Here is a 13,555-nt window from a genome sequence, read left to right on the forward strand (position 1 = left end):
TTGCTTCTATAACCTAGAGCTGCACCATAGGACTGTCCTGCGCTGCTGCACTCTGGATAGCGACACACGCTGACAATCTCTTGCTCCAGTACATAAAGGAGACTCCATCTGTGTTCTCTAATTCATTGGCCACTCTTGGTTTCACTGGCCATTAACACCTACTAAACACCTGAACAGGTGAGAAATGCCAGCAGTTTCTTCCAACTCACCTTGTTCTCCATATAGTGTTGGTGGAAGATGATGCTGCGGGAAAAACTGTGGTGGCATATCCCCAGGCCCAGTGACAGGAGGATAAAAAGCCGTATGGGAGTTGTGAATGAAATGAGGATGGTGTGCCAGGTACGGAGGTAAGTGATGGGTCGGAGAGATGGCAGAAGGGTAGCTGGGAGGGTAACACTCTGGAGATTGCGGGGTGACCACCACCCTCCGGACACCGGTGTTGTCTTCTATCACCTGCAAGGGAAGGCAGGGACAGGGGCACGTTATGCAGCATCTGAACTGAACGTGGTTTTAAAACAGCACTGTTTACAGTTTGTTTTCCTATTAAAAAATGGTTGGTCCTTATGTTTATACATAAACACGTTTCTAAAATTAATATCAGCACGGGTAAACACAGTGGTGATGTGGCTTTTCTTGGATATTCAGATAGCCACAGTCATCATCGGGAGACTAACTACTGCCAGCGATAACTGTGTGGGTAAGAGACAAAACAAATACCCTGTATTTATGGAGTAAAGCAATTAAGAAAGGAACACAAAAGCACCAGAATAAGAGTACTCATTAAGACCAATCTTACCTTCTGCATATAAAATTTCTACCACTGATTTTGAAAGTGTTATTTGAGTACAGAGTTAGTAACAGCTGGAGATTAGCTGGCATTGCTGTTGTGCGTGCACGGAGACCTGTCAGCTGCAGGAACCTCCTGTGCAACACCCTTTTTCAGAAGAATTGCTCTGTTCACAGCAGGTATCTCTAACTGTTAAAAGAAACCATAGGGCAGCAGTTTTCTCCTGCTACAGAGCTGATCCGTATGTCCATGCAAATCAACTCTCAAATATGCATACCTTGGCCCCAAAGATCAGAGTCAAAGCATGTAAAAACAGATGTAGAAAGGTGGAAATGTGCTTAGGCTGAAAATAAAAAAAAATGGTTTTCAGCTTGCAGCTCTGGAAAAAGTATATTTCTGGAGAAAAGTCAGCCAGCCCAATTTCAGTCCAGATTTAGGAGCCAAGCTATTCTTGAAGCATATTCAAAAAAAAAAATTCTGCCATTCCTGGAACTTAAAAATACAACTGAACAATTAATACTCCTTGAAGTCTAAAAGTAAAAATACGGTAGAAAGGTGTGCAAGAATTTAGACAACCAGTTTGGCTGTCAGAAATGGGTTTTTCTAAACTTACTGATGACACAGGGAAGAAATAATGTTTGTGATGAATGTATTGTACGAGAAAGGTGAATGCAGAAAGGCACAGCTTAGAGTCCCACCATTTGCAGTACAAACAGAAGGACGGAGAAGAAAGCTTCCTGACGCACTGATGAAGATGCGGCACGCTAAGGCAGATAAGGTCTGGAGAATTTTAGATGCCTGCCACAAAGTATGACCATTCTCAGGCATTTGTCACTACTTGGAGATATTTATGCCCCATCAGCATAAGAAACCTTAAGAAGATTCCCACGCTCCTGTGGCTCTAGTAACATCATGGGGTCTTAGCCCAAACCACACCAAAAATTGTCTAAGCTGACCTATGCTGAGCAGAAGCAATCATGACATGAGCACACCACTGCTCCTGCTGCAGGGTGACAAGCCTTGTCACACACAGTGCTGGAGCCACAAGCAGCAATGCTCTAGCAAGCACAAGCCCACATCTCAGGCATCATCTGAGCAACTTACACAGGGTGTAATTCAACCAGCATTAGCTGACCCAATTCTTAACTCACACCACTTGTGTCAGCCCATAGCTTACAGGCGTAATTCACACCACAGACAAGGACATGGATGAGCTGGCTTCCTTACTGAAGAAAATTTTCTACAGAAAGTAATTCAGTCACTTGTAACTGATTTTATTTTATTTTTTTTACATTAAGAGATGCGTTGCTTGCAATGCTGAATAACCAGAATAGGAATTGTTTAGCTTACTTTTCCTAAACTCTAATTTTACAACCTAAGCTAGCAATTTGTCACCTGCTAGCTTTCAATTTCAAAGTCTCTACAGTCCTCAGAAGACAGCTGAGCCTGGGAGACAGAGCAGCACTTCAGTCTGCTGCATTCTCAGGCCTCCAATCTCTGCTATCAGGCTCTACTCAATCCCCACATCTCTCATCCACATATCAAGTCTGAGACTCGCTCATGTCATTTGGAGGAAAGTCTTTTTACAGTTAGCGTACGTGAAAGCCAAAATGACTTATTTAAGGCTGTACATGAAAATGCCGAGGCTTAACTCTCTTAGATTTCCATTACTACTTAATTGAGGCACAGCAAGCTCCTACATTTTGACATGAAAAGTTTTCGTCCTGGCTTTCACCAGGCTAAGCTTCAGAGCCCTGATGGGTCCAAGCCCTTATCTGTGTACCTACATCAGATGACATCTGGATCCTGTGCACTAGATGAAAGAGGGATACGTTAAAAAACAGATTTAGACAGAAACTTGTGCTCTGTAGCAGCACCTCATGTAAACTACTACTAAAATTATTATGATTTCTCTTCCTAAACTCTCTTCTAGAGAGCAGGGAGAAAGCCTCCAAGTCCTTCCGACAGTCTTTTTGAAATTCTATTGCTGCTGAAACTGCAGAGCATCAGCACTGTAAGAAAACCCAGAGATCAGGGGATGAGCAAGCCTTCCAAACGACTTTCATCAAAAGTTAGGAAACTAATATCTTTTGTTTCTCTAGGCCGCAAATGCTTACAGCATTCCTGTTACTTCAAGTGCATGTGTTCCAAACGAAGGCAGAAACACAAAGGATCTTGCAAAAAGTCACTTCCTTTCCTTGCCCTACAGAACATTTCCTCCTTAAACTAGGATTTACAGACAGACCTGTAAATTTTAGAAGCAGAAGACAATGCTTAAATACAATATTCTGCCCTTAACAGATCAGGAAGTTGGCACTGTATGAGGTTTTACAGCCATTGGGTGACTAAAAAAAACCCACAAGGATTGGTTGAGACTGCAGACACCTCCAGACTTACAGAACCTGCAGTTTTATAACCTGTAGCATCATTCTGGGAGATGACACTTTTTCAATCTAAGACAGAATAAATTAGTTTTGATAAATAAATGATAAAGAAAATAGCATAACTTAGTAGAGAGGTTAAGTTTTCCTAATTTAAGAAGAAATCCGCAGCTCTTCACATCTCCTTGAAACTGTGTGTCGTGAAGACTAGAAATTTGTCAAGAATGCACTGTCTACTAAACAGCCTCCAATTCAATTCTGGAACTTTCACCTCTGTCTCTAGATATAACAGTAATATTAAAAGTAATTATTATTAATTCAGTGGATTAAATTTACAGAAAACAAACAGTTCTGGTTGTTCGGCACCTAGAGCTAAGCTTTCATTAGCTTGTGTTTCTCAAGCAGTTATTAGTTAAGTGGTCTTTTGCTATTACTTTTTGTGCTTGCTGGTGTAATTGGCAAGTCGCTTCACTAACTATGTTGTTATTGCATAGTTCTACCTGGTTATCTTCAGAAGATTAATTAGTAAGAGAGGTGCATGAGCTTTCAGGAGAGTTTGGATAAACATTACACACACACACAATAAAATTGCCTTCTTTGTTGGTTGCCATGTTTGGAGAACAGCATTTTGTTAAATGTTGTTTGTTTTGCATTAAATATAGTACTGTAGCAATGAAAACTCAATCTAAGACAATTCATATATTTGTATATCACTACTGTGTGCTCTCTATTACTCTCCATTGAAATTTAATACTTGACCTGCAGGAAAAAAAGACAGATGTTCTTTCTGTACAGGTAAGCTGTACCTGGATTTTTCTTTTAGATTTTTTTTTATTTTAAAGTTTTAGCTGAAATAATGCAATCATTGTTATATTCCGCAACACACATCTACTGAATAGACATGGTAGCATGGAATATACTTGCATTCCATTTCAAAATGCTACTCCTATTTCACTTAAACCTAACGTGCAAGATCCAGCAAGGATAGCTGGAGCACGGCCACTGGGTGGACCATGACCAGTACTTGTGGAATTTCATAAACTAATTTGAAACTTCATTCATAAATCAATCTGTACCAGAAAACAGTACAGAATGAGCTCATCTTCAAGGCACTTGGATGTTAACATTTTATTTATTCACTTCATTTTTTAAGGATGCCAATCCAAGCTCACGCCAGTCCTGACAAGTTTAGCATTGCTATCACTGCATACAAACACCAGTATTACGCTCACGCCTTAGAAAACAGTCAGAAGAACATCCCTAATGCTGGCAGAAATATTAGGATATCTGAAGCCTCGCACAAGACAGATCCTCAGGGCCAGCGCTCATGGAGTGCAAAGGCTCAGAGCGTTAGGGCTTGCTCTGTGTAAGACCTGCAGAGCCTTCCAGGCGTTCAGTGTTCGGAAGGATCATCCTGCTAAAGGATGACTCTATTGGTTGCAGCTCACAAAATACAAAGAAAAGCTCTGTGAGCAGTAAGCCACACAGAAACAGCGTGTGGCTAAAAACTTGTGCTAGACAAATTGAATTTGGAAGAGAACACATACAGCATACAGCCAGCATACAACCCAGCATACAGAATTCACCCAGACACAAAACCCTGAGGATGTGTTGGATTTTCCACCACTTTAAATGTTATTTAAAGATCTCCCTCTTTCTAGAGGCTACAATTTCTTTCCATCAAAGTCTGAGTGCATTCAATGCATAGCAAACCACAGGGCTGAGCACACAGCTTGCACAGCCTGCTGCCCAGAGGCGGCTGAGCAGCACCGTGTACTATGCACTATGAAGCTATCTGAAAGGAAGAACGGTGGCTCTTCACAGAGTAGAACACATACTATGCTGCTGAAATGTACTGCATACAGTTCTTCCCCTAAAACTTATTTCCAGTTGCTGGAAGATTTTCTTCAGAAGAGGTTTTTGGGTTGTTTTTTTTTTTTTTTTTTTTTTTTTTTTTTTTTTTTTTTAATTGGTTAAGAAATCAAGAACTTCTTTAGCGGGATTATTAGACTGATCCACAAAAAGCAGAGAAGGGGAATCAGGTTCAAACGAAGTTACAACTCTAAGACTTTGATCACTTGGTTTGACAAAGCATTTCAGCTACAGCCAGCCCACGCTTTAGCCCAGGAAATGAAATGTATAAGCAGTTCAGTAACAAAATGGCTTTAAAGTTATGTCAAAGGAAGAGCAAATGCATCCCAGAGCCTGCTGTGTCCCTCCTGTCTGCTCCTAGTTCTTCAGGCAGGGCTTGTTAAGAGGCAGAGGGCTAACAACAGCCTCTGCACTAGGGGGATATTTCCATTCTGCTGAGAAGTTAAAATACCACAGAGTGATTGCAGTATTTTGTGGGATTTAAGCATGACGCCATCCACAATTTTTCAGAATTAGACAAGCTCACATTTCCTGGGGAGGGATTCCAGAACATCAGATGTTTTCTACTTAACAACAAGTCCAAAAGCGCACATCCAAAGCTCTTATTTGATCCATCAGTGAGATCCAAATTGCTTTGTACACTTTTAGTAAAGCTTCTGGTCTAGTACACATCTCAGTGAAATTAATACAATAAATCTGAAGATTCTATCATTTGCTGTTACTCTGCCTTAATTTTTTTTATTTATTTTAACTATAGAAAGCCTCTAATCTTTGCAGATGAAGGAAAATTAAACAATCAGGTGATCCAAATTTCCTACTTACATAAAAACCAGCAGCTGCTCAAGACTTTCAAAAACCTAAGAGCTTTCTGAAAAACCTTTTTTCACTTTTTTTTTTTCCTGTAAATACAGAATAGATAACTATCACAGCCATCTTAAAAACACAACAGCTCTTGACAAGTCATGGTTATTGCAGGGCTAACACTGAAGACCCAAAGAGCATTTTATAGCTTCTTCCACCAGTCTCCTACCACATACAACTGTCACACTAGAGCTTAACACATTACCCACCAACATGGACAGGCAAAGAAGCTGCACATATAGGCTCAACCTATATGTACAGCTTTTGCCAGCATTAAAAAAAATGGGTATACGTTGCATACAGTGAGCAAAGGTGCACATGTGTGCTCACATGCACAAATGCATGTATGTGTTGCCAATGAAGATGAATACAAAAAGACACGTTACAACTTTCATTTTCACACATTTCTAAACCACACTTCAGCCAAGACGACTTCTGTATGTGATCAATGCCATTGCTTCTACGTAGACATTAACTCTTCCAGCAGCGTACCTGCGAGATATAACCGGGAGGCACATGAATAGGGGGGATGGATCCATTGGGTGACATCATGGGAACCTCTGCTGGTCCTAAAAGAAAGGGAAAGAGATTTATTTCGGTTGAAAGAAATTGCACAATTGCTCAGAAAAGGTTAAAAATAGCTTTATTTTAGAAGCCTACAATAACAAAATGAAGAAATCCAGTAATTTCTGGTGTGTGGAAAATGCCTCATGCCATCATCCTGAAAATAAAATCATTGTTCGATGACTTTAACATATATTCTGCTGAAATAATATTTTCATCATAAAACAGCTAAAACACAGGCTTTATATTACCCACCGATCAACTTATACAGCATTAAGCAGTAACACAATCTGTCCTTTAGCAGCCCACAATTCCTGTACTGAAATCTGGTTAAGTTATTCTTGTCAAAGACATGGAGGTGCAGAACAAAGCAGAAACTGTGCAGCCTGGAACTAGGCAACTCCTAAGGAAAGTGTCCAATTGTACCAAAAATCACATATGCGAAAAGCTATCTATTTAAGAATGCACAAAGACCAAACTCATTATCTCAGCTATTCAGACTAACCTTGGAATGCAGTTGTACAAGCAAGAAGCTTACGGTTTCCACTCTGAAATCCAGCCCTGAGCATGCCAGTTCCATTTTGAGGCACTGAGTACAAGTACAACAAAGCAAGTGCCATAACCACTTGACTTTTGCAAACACAGCCTCACAGCTACAAGAAAGCACGCAGATAAAATGGGAATAGTTGACTCTATTGCTCACTGATTTAGCTGTTAAAACCAGACACATCACACATAGCAGTCAATAAAATGAACTCCTCAAACAACAGACAGATGTTTGCAATGAGAGTTTACTGTTTTGAAAAGAATAACGTAATGATTCCCCTAGTACATATGCTAATCTTCATTCTAATCTGTTCCTCCAGCATTTACCATGGGCTGAGAATTCATGGCCAAACTCTGGAGAAGAGCTCAGAGAGCTCTGCACTTTGCTGCTGCCAAATGAATTTTAGCTTAGGCAATTACTACAGAAGATCACTTCAATCTCCTCTGACAGAGCAGGCACCCAGCTTCTCCAAACCACGTCCCATTCCAGGAAAGGAAGCCAAACGTCAGAACATGTGGAGAACTTCAGGCATCAAGGGGTGGAATGGCAGCTCATCAGCTCAACGCCGTCTGCCTCAAACAGTTGGACAAATCTGGTGAAACCTCCAGCAATGGAAGGAGCTGCAGCCTGTCATCCAACAGCAGCAAGGAAACAGGGACATGAGTCCACACTGACCCATAAGGAAGCCATTCTCTACCTGCATATGGTTTTTACTGGTCACATCTACATTTGAAATATGATAATTTATTAAGCGCATTAAATACGTGAAAACTCCTGAAGTTCCAGTGTTTATTGTTTCAGAAGTTAAGAGTGGGGCTCTGCTGCTCCTCACACTGCTCAATACCCAACTACGCAGGGAACCTCACCTATACTACAGCCTCACTAGGAAAATGGCTTTATCACTCATCTAGCACAGATGTTTTTCCCCACCTCACTTTATAGCTCTATTAATGTCCTTTGTCTCCCTTAATAAAGCTCCCTCAGTCAACAGTTTCAGCGTGAATGGAAAAATGTAACAGCATGAGTAGTAAGCAATTGCCGGGTGGATTAAGCTGTGGGTCTGTTCTGTTTAAACCCATCACAAAATATGAAGTGACAATTGGTTCACAGGGAGCTTTTCAGAAACATTATTTGAGTAAATGCATTTTTCCTATTAAAAAAATAAATCTTTGCATATGTCTTCCGAGGAATATGGTTTCATGCTTTTCTCTGAACTTCCTCTGAGAACAGTGCTGAGATCAGCAGGGCACAGCACACACAACAGGGGTGTGCACAGCAGCACTGGGCTGGGGGAGAAGAAGGCACACGGGATTAACAAGTGCTGTTGGGTTCTTCAGGGTGCAACGCGCCCGAGAATAGGTGGCAGGAATAATTAGCACTTCAAACGTTACAGCAAGTGAACGATGCTAAAGAGAAAAAAGCCTAATTTTTAATGTGTTTCAAGCCCTCAACCAAAATCCTCTCTACTTGCGGTCCACCATGGCCCTAGCCAGTCTCTCAAAAACATAAACTCTGCCTGGAAATACATAAACTCTGCCTGGAAATACATTTGAAAATGGAGCAGCTCTGCAGTTTCTACACACAGATCAGCTAAGTGCTATATGACAGCAGAGAATCGCTCAACTCGGCACGGCCATCATCTGTCCCGCAAAGCCCTTGCCAATTGCTCATATGGAGCAGCAATCGACTGGCAGGAAGAAATCAAACTCCCACACCGAGACTGTTGACTGCAACACTTCCATTCCAATAAAAAAAAAAGATTGGGTTTTATCATCAAAACGTGCACTGCGCAAGATGATTCCTAACCTCGCGCACAACCCACAAACTGTTAAAGCCATTTGGGTAACAGGTTTTAAAAGAATGACAGCCCTGTGATTTGCAGCAAGGTTTTGTTTCCAGTGCTTTGATTTCCAGGCGAGCCAAATGACTTTAGCATACATTATTTCATCTCTCTCGTCAACGGTATCAAAACAACTTCAAGTGGCAGTGAGTAACACAGAGCCCCAGTTAAAGTCCTTGCCTGCAGAGAAACCACTCCCAATTTAGCACTAAAACAAAATCAAATCTTTTTTTTGTTGTTGTTTTGTTTATTTATCTTTTTCTTACATCTAATATTTTAACTCTTAAAAAAATTACTTAGAAATGGATGTTCCCCAATTACTTATATTCATAGGAAGGACGTACGGATTTTCCCCCAGGGTATTTTAAACCCTTGCAAGTCTTAATTGAAGCTCACAGTTCAACACACGATTTAACACACACAAGGAGTCATGCTGCTCTGCCCTGGATGCTGCCCGCTGCAACAAGCTCGCCTTAATACATTTTGAACCTGTTAACAAATAAAGGCCATCCCCTGGGTGCATCACAAAACCGAGCCAGAAGAGATTTGGCTACTGCTGCTCGCAAAGCCAGAGGCCAAATTCCCAAATTCCACCCTGAGCTCCAGCACCATAAATACTGAGTGCCTCCAGCAGCTTCTGGAGAGCTTCCCCAAAGCTGCCCCGATACGCAGGTGTGAGGAACCCACTGCCCTGACAGCACCAAGAGTTTGTGCTTCCAACACTTGTGTAGGCAAGGAAGCAGGAGAAGCAGAGCGGCTCAGTTCCCAGGGGACACAGCCGGTGACCGGCCGAAGCCCTGGTGAACCCCATGCTGCCTCCCTTTCATTGTAATTATTGTAACCATTTCGAGAAGAGAAAAATGTTTCCCAGATCTGCTGCCTTTAAAAGAATAAAAATCAAAACCAAGAAAGCGCCTGCACCAACAGAACCACAACTACTCTACTTGCACTGCAGCACATTACGGGAAGCTGCAGATGAAACCAAGTCTTCCTCCCCTTCCCCTCCTGCACCTCCCCAGCCGAGGAGGCTGCTCTGTCCTGGGGACTGTCAGCTCTTGGTCCGTTTTTAGTCCTTCTGCAATCACAGCACAACCCACTGCAGGAATTTCTGCCCCAAGGTTTTCGAGGCAGACTACAGCCTTGGTTTCAGATCGCAGCACTCGCAACATTCTTGTATAAAAGCAATTTTGAAATCAGTATGCTTTTATTATGATCCTTAGTAATCTCTCATGCATGAATTAATTAGTTTTCTTCTGTTAAATACAGAAGCCCAAGTCTTGCACATTGGTTCCTCTGGCTGGAGCAAAGCATCTTGCCTGTTTCTTTGCGTGTAGCACCATGAAGCAGCAAGGTCACTGCACTGTGCTGTTTTCCCATCCCAGCTGCTCCACAAACACAGTGTTTTTCTCTCCCAATTGCTAAATCTCCACTGCAGAATATTGTCCAAATCCAGTCCCAAACCTATGCTCACATGCTTTGGTACATATTTGCACTGCCCACATTGCAGAGCTTGCTCCTACAACTCAAGCCCCTCCTGGCTTCAAGGTGAAATTCCCCAGTGCACCCTAACTCTCAGGTCCATGAACTGCTCAGTGGGATCTCAGCCCTGCTTCCAGCAAGCACATGGTGACTTGGGATTGCACCCTGTAATACCTGCAGGAGAAGAGACGTGGCGATTTTGGCAGGGTCTTTGAAATTGAAGAATCCTCTGTTCTAATGCTATCAGAAGAGAAATGCCACCCAAGCACACGCCCTGTGCTTTACACAGCATAGAGCTAGAACTAATTCATGGAAACCTCACTGCTCCCTCAGCTCGTTGCAGTGGCTCTCAGTGCTGTGACTCGGCACACAAGGCTGTCTCAGGAAGTAAATCTATTGAGCAAGAGCTGTGACCGAATGAAACGGGAAGATCGTTTAAGGGCAAATTGGCCTGCTCTGCTAAAACAAGTGACCCAGGACTCACTGCCCTTGGCGGGGACCCAGGGATTTGCATTTTCACATGGACGAGCAGCTGTTCCGGAACAATTTCCTCAATGAAACAAGCACAAACAGGCTGCCTTTCACTGCTGGCTGCACACAGCTTCTCTTCCCACTCCAGCAGCTTATGTGCCACGTCGGGCAATGGCACACAGCACCCACACCCCAAGGTCTGCCTGTTTGCCCCATGCCGCACAGCCACGCCTCCTGAAGTCACCACGGCCCAGGACCCAGATCTGCTGCTGATCCAAACTGGAATACTTTGCATCTACATGACTACAAACTTGTAGATGGAGGCAGCTCTGCATGAAAAAGGAGCAGCTTTTACAAAACTAAGTGCCCGAGGGGACAACGCGACAGCTGTTTAGAAACCTTCAGAGAGGTCTGGTATGTCAGAAGAATCCCAGCTATGCTGCATTCACCCTGCAGAAGCGGGGCAGTGGAAGGCACAGGAATAAGGCCATTAATATCGCCCAGGGTTAGCAAAAGCACCCAGCACTCAGCCATCCCCACGGGGCAGCACATTCGTGAAGGCGGCTGCAGAGAGTTTTGCACTACTTGAGGGTCTCCTTCCTTAGGGCAACCTCACTTACACTTAAGATGCGAATAAAAGGACGCCTAGCACACACTTGTGGAACTCCTCAGCAGGCTGCCACAGCTGCCAGACAATGTCCCCTGATTAGCAGGAGGAAAAAGGGGACATCAGCACGCATGGAGCCTGAGGACACAGAGAGCCCATGCTCCAACAGAGACATTTCTGCAAATGCACAGCACTCCTGCTTCAGAAAGAAGCGCAACTACGGGCACATTCACTTCGATATGCACCTCCACTATTCACTTTCTGTTCAGATTACAGTCCAGAAGAAACCATTCCTTTTCGCCTTGCTATTATAGTATGATAGCATTACCAAGTTTCCAACGGGTTTCAAATGATCTTGGTGGTCCAGCACCAAATGACTTTTAAATGTGCATGGAGCATCCAAAAAAAGCCTCAGCCTGAAGCTGACCTGCATGAACCTGCATGGCTTAACCACTGACTGCAGTTACCTCAATAAATACATGCAGACACAGGGCCTGCCAGGGAAGGCTGAAGGATCTTCTGTAGGTGAAAGATGTTTCTTAAATGCCTTTGCAACTTCCATCACCCTTTATTTTTTTCCAATACGCTTTTAAAATCCTGTGAACACAGCGGATATGGTTACAAATTATAAGCCCTTCTACCTCACCCCTGTCCAAATTAATTGGCCAAAATCATTCTAAAAATGAAAAAAAAGTTTAAAAATACATCAGTCACTCAGAGTTTCAGTGCATCGTTGTTGTTACTGTTAAAAGGCAAATCCCACAGCTATGAATTATGTGCGCAATGCTTGGATCTCACAGCAGGAGGCCCTGCATCCAGCCCTGGGTTTGTGCTGTCTCCAACATGTGTGGACAAACTCATCCAAATACCAGATGAAAACACTCAGAAACACGTGCCAAAGGCTCAGAGCAGTCAGTCCATGGAGCATTTCTGGGCGTCTCACAGGACAGCATCTCTGCTGTTTGCACCAGAGCCTTCTGTGGGCTGCTTTTCTCACCTGTCCTTGCCAATTGCCCTGCTGCACACTGCCTCCAGTTCATAAGAAAACAACAGCACTGACGTTTGAAGTGTACACCCTCTGTCTCCCAGATGTTGGTATTCTTGGGGAGTGTTTTTAAGGGCAAATAAATATTTTGGAGTTGAACTTTTTTTTCCTTTTTTTTTTTTTTAATAGAAGTGGAATATTTTGCTGCCCTAATCTGAATAAACAATTTTGATTCTTTTGCTCAAATAAACCTTTTCTGCTGGTTGGCTCAACAGTCGCTACTGCAAAAACACTTGCAAAGAGTATTTTGCAATACTTCAAGCACTGAAAATAAGCATACTCCCATGGCAATTCACCAGATGGGTTACAGATTGTAAATCAGAGATGTCTAGACTAAAACACAAGAGACAAACATCTGTCTAAAATCAGAATGCTTAAATGGCAAATACTGTAAAATAAATTAGGGCTACTCTGGAAACAAAGAAGAAACAACGACACTGAAAACATCTGAAATCAATCCATTAGCATACAAGCCACAAAACAAGAACCTGGAGCTGGAGAGACATTCATTACGTGGTGAGCACAACCTGATGCAAAGAACGAGGATGGCAGAGCTGCCCCACATGATCCCCACACGGAGCAGTTGCAGGAACATGGTTGGTGGTCCAAACCACACAGCCAACCTGAGGTCACATGGGGACCAGTGGGAGTGACTGGCCACAAACCCGCATGGGTCAACTCATACAGCAGTGCTCTGGACTACTAAAGCAGGCAGAACGTGGGAATCCTCAGTCAGCAAGAGGCTTCCCTTTGGAACCACACACCTCACACACTGAGCTGAGGTGTTCCAGTGGAGGCCCAGCAGTCCCCTGAAACCTATGCAGCACCACCAGCCCCTACCCAGCCTCAGCTACAGGGAAGTGTCCATTGCTGGATGAGGGCAGTGCGATTCCTACAGAAACATGAACAGCATTTCCATTTACATGCTGCATAGCACCATCAATGTCATGATCAACCATCAATGACACAGCAATGTCACCAGCCTGACATTGACAGGAATTACTTATGTCTAGAAAGATGAACATCAAGCCACAAGAACATTATAAAGGACAGATGTTGAACTATGGATATTATTTTCCTCTTGCAAACAGCTTTCCAGCA

At 43.0% G+C, this 13,555-nt stretch overlaps 1 protein-coding gene across 1 annotated transcript in view; it reads right to left on the bottom strand.

The window, feature by feature from the left end:
- The window catches only part of FNDC3B (fibronectin type III domain containing 3B), a gene marked incomplete at both ends in the record, with an annotated part of 120,350 nt that overhangs the window by 74,039 nt on the left and 32,756 nt on the right, over nucleotides 1–13,555 (bottom strand). Inside the window, 2 exons of the mRNA XM_079539675.1 lie at nucleotides 210–453; nucleotides 6,394–6,470. Coding sequence (XP_079395801.1) covers nucleotides 210–453; nucleotides 6,394–6,470 — 321 coding nt within the window. The remainder of the gene's footprint in view (nucleotides 1–209; nucleotides 454–6,393; nucleotides 6,471–13,555) is intronic.

The sequence above is a fragment of the Tetrao urogallus genome, assembly GCF_951394365.1.
Source record: "Tetrao urogallus genome assembly, chromosome: 9".
Classification (NCBI taxonomy): Eukaryota; Metazoa; Chordata; class Aves; order Galliformes; family Phasianidae; genus Tetrao; species Tetrao urogallus.